General features: G+C 44.2%; 1 protein-coding gene across 1 annotated transcript; it reads left to right on the forward strand.

The window, feature by feature from the left end:
- Positions 1–399: 399 nt before the first annotated feature.
- Positions 400–1,630, forward strand: LOC132173441 (uncharacterized). Its single transcript, XM_059584944.1, has 2 exons — positions 400–870; positions 1,006–1,630. Exons 1-2 carry the CDS (start codon positions 400–402, stop codon positions 1,516–1,518), a joined length of 984 nt encoding a protein of 327 aa, XP_059440927.1. The 3' UTR covers positions 1,519–1,630.
- Positions 1,631–2,204: the final 574 nt, after the last annotated feature.

Genomic DNA, 2,204 nt, shown 5'->3' on the forward strand with positions numbered 1-2,204 from the left:
TTTCTAGACGATTCCAGCGCGCCGTCTTTTTGCCTTGATGTCTGCTTTGAGTGGACGGCTAAGTGATGTGACGACCAACCATCTTTTCACGTCCTTACCTAATCTCGATTCACCGTTTGGAAATAGTAGGACTCTAACGTCCTCGCCGCCTACGTCGAAGCATGCCACGTATCCATGCTGCAGGTTGATCCTGTTTGCGAAAGAGGAAGCTTCCGTCCTTTTTCGTTTCTTCTCCTTCACAATTAACCGCCTATCATTTTGTAAAATATTAATTTCTTGGCTTATAGCGCCGTCGGACACGAATCCAGTAGTATAAATACGTACCCCACCACATGACAATCCAAACACCCAAAAAAATCTTAGATCACCTTCCCAATCTCTCTACGAGACAAAGACATTATGGGCTGGAGAGTGGCTGGTCCATCGGAGTACCTGGCCATCACTGGTCGGGGCATCGACGACATATGCCTTGCCAAGAAGGCATGGGTCCTACCGGGGCAGCGGTGCTCTCGCTTCGACGTGTCCCAAGTAAACTATACCTTCGAGGTCGAGGCCATGTCCGCTGAGAAGCTCCCTTTTGTGGTCTCCACGGTCTTTACCATCGGCCCCCGTGTCGATGACATGGACAGCCTCCTTCTCTACGCAAAGGTGAAGCTCTTCAACCATGTCAACGAGCTTGTTCAGGGCGTCATCGAGGGTGAGACCCGTGTGCTTGCCGCCCGCACGACCATTGAGGAAATCTTCAAGGCGGGTATCAATGAGTTCAAGAAAGAGGTTTTCGAAAAGGTTCAGCTTGAGCTTAATCAGTATGGGCTACGCATATACAACGCCAACGTGGAAACCAAGATGGAGGCTGCCAATGAAGCCAAGGTACATACTGTACGTTATCTGTAAGATTTATATGTTGTGTTGTGGTTGTTTTTGTGAATGTTTTAAAAACTTTTTCAAAGCATTTGCTTTTATTTTTAATGCTGTTTTCTTTTCCCTCCAATATGATAATTATAGGTGAGCTCAAGTTTGAATTCCGGCATGGCTGAAACAGTAGGAGATGCAGAGTCAGCATCTAGTGGGATTAATCCTACATATCCTCCTCCATGTGAAGCCCATAGGAACACAGAAACATGTTCTAAATGTGTGTACAGCAAGTACCAGCCTGAGCCTGAAAATGAGTTTGAGAAGATTTTGACACCAACTGACGTACAACTAAAAGGAAGTTATAGTCTTTATTTACCAAAGTCACTTGCAGCCAGATTCTGCCTCCCAGCAAATGGAAGTCATCCGGTGAGTGTCTATGACGTTCAAATGAAGCGCTGGCCAATCCATTTTCGTACAAATTGTGAAAAAACTTATCTCACCCGAGGCTGGAGCCGCTTTGCTCAAGCGAAGCAGCTAAGTGAAGGGGATAACATCACCTTTTATGAGCTCAGGTGCCAGAGAGGGACAGGGACTAAGGTCTTCATGATTGGAGTCTCTCGCAAACAATGTATTCAGATTCTTGGAGCTCCAATTAGAATTTAGACAGAGACCAAATATTGATAGTTTGGTTTTTGTGTTACGTATGCTTTTGAAGTCGGCGTGAATTAAGTTCCTGTATTTTTCTTGGTTTTTGTTATGTTTCATTTCGATTGCAGCGTGAATTTAGTTCCTGTATTTTCCTTCTGTTGAATCTAATAAAAGTGTTTTCATTCAGAAAGGAGATGGCTCAATGAGTCGGCAATCACTGTTTAAATATATTGTTCAAAAATAAAAAAGCAAATTATAAAAAAGGTTTCCTCAAAAATCGGAGAAAAAGTTAAATCAGGATCATCAAACGACAAGAGGCGTTCGACCTTGTGGGGTTTAGCCCATCATAGTACGGAGGGCTGTCTTCAACCTTGAGTTATCGTAGCCCAACCTGTAAGAGGCTAGTGGATACTTGGATATTCAAGCCCACCAATGGTACCCACCAAAAGAAAGGATATTCGGACATCTGTAACTACCCTGTTTTATATATAGCTCAACAAGACTTTTGCGAAACTTGTCTTCTTTTAGAGTCAATGGAGGGCTTTTCAAGTCTCCGCATGGAGGATAGATCGCTCATGGAGGGCTTCACTCTAGCCCTTAATTATACGCCGACGCTTCAACCGCTCTAGAATCAGAAACAGAGGTTCGCCGATCACATTTCAGCTTCGCTCGAGGGTCCGAGGTATATATATATAGGTCCT

The sequence above is a fragment of the Corylus avellana genome, chromosome ca3 (assembly GCF_901000735.1).
Source record: "Corylus avellana chromosome ca3, CavTom2PMs-1.0".
Lineage (NCBI taxonomy): Eukaryota > Viridiplantae > Streptophyta > Magnoliopsida > Fagales > Betulaceae > Corylus > Corylus avellana.

What these genes read in the sequence shown, in the direction of transcription:
- LOC132173441 (XM_059584944.1), top strand. Translation starts at nt 400, where the DNA reads ATGGGCTGGAGAGTGGCTGGTCCATCGGAGTACCTGGCCATCACTGGT. An exon ending in AGGCTGCCAATGAAGCCAAG is followed by an intron (nt 871 to 1,005) that starts GTACATACTGTA and finishes TGATAATTATAG; the next exon opens with GTGAGCTCAAGTTTGAATTC.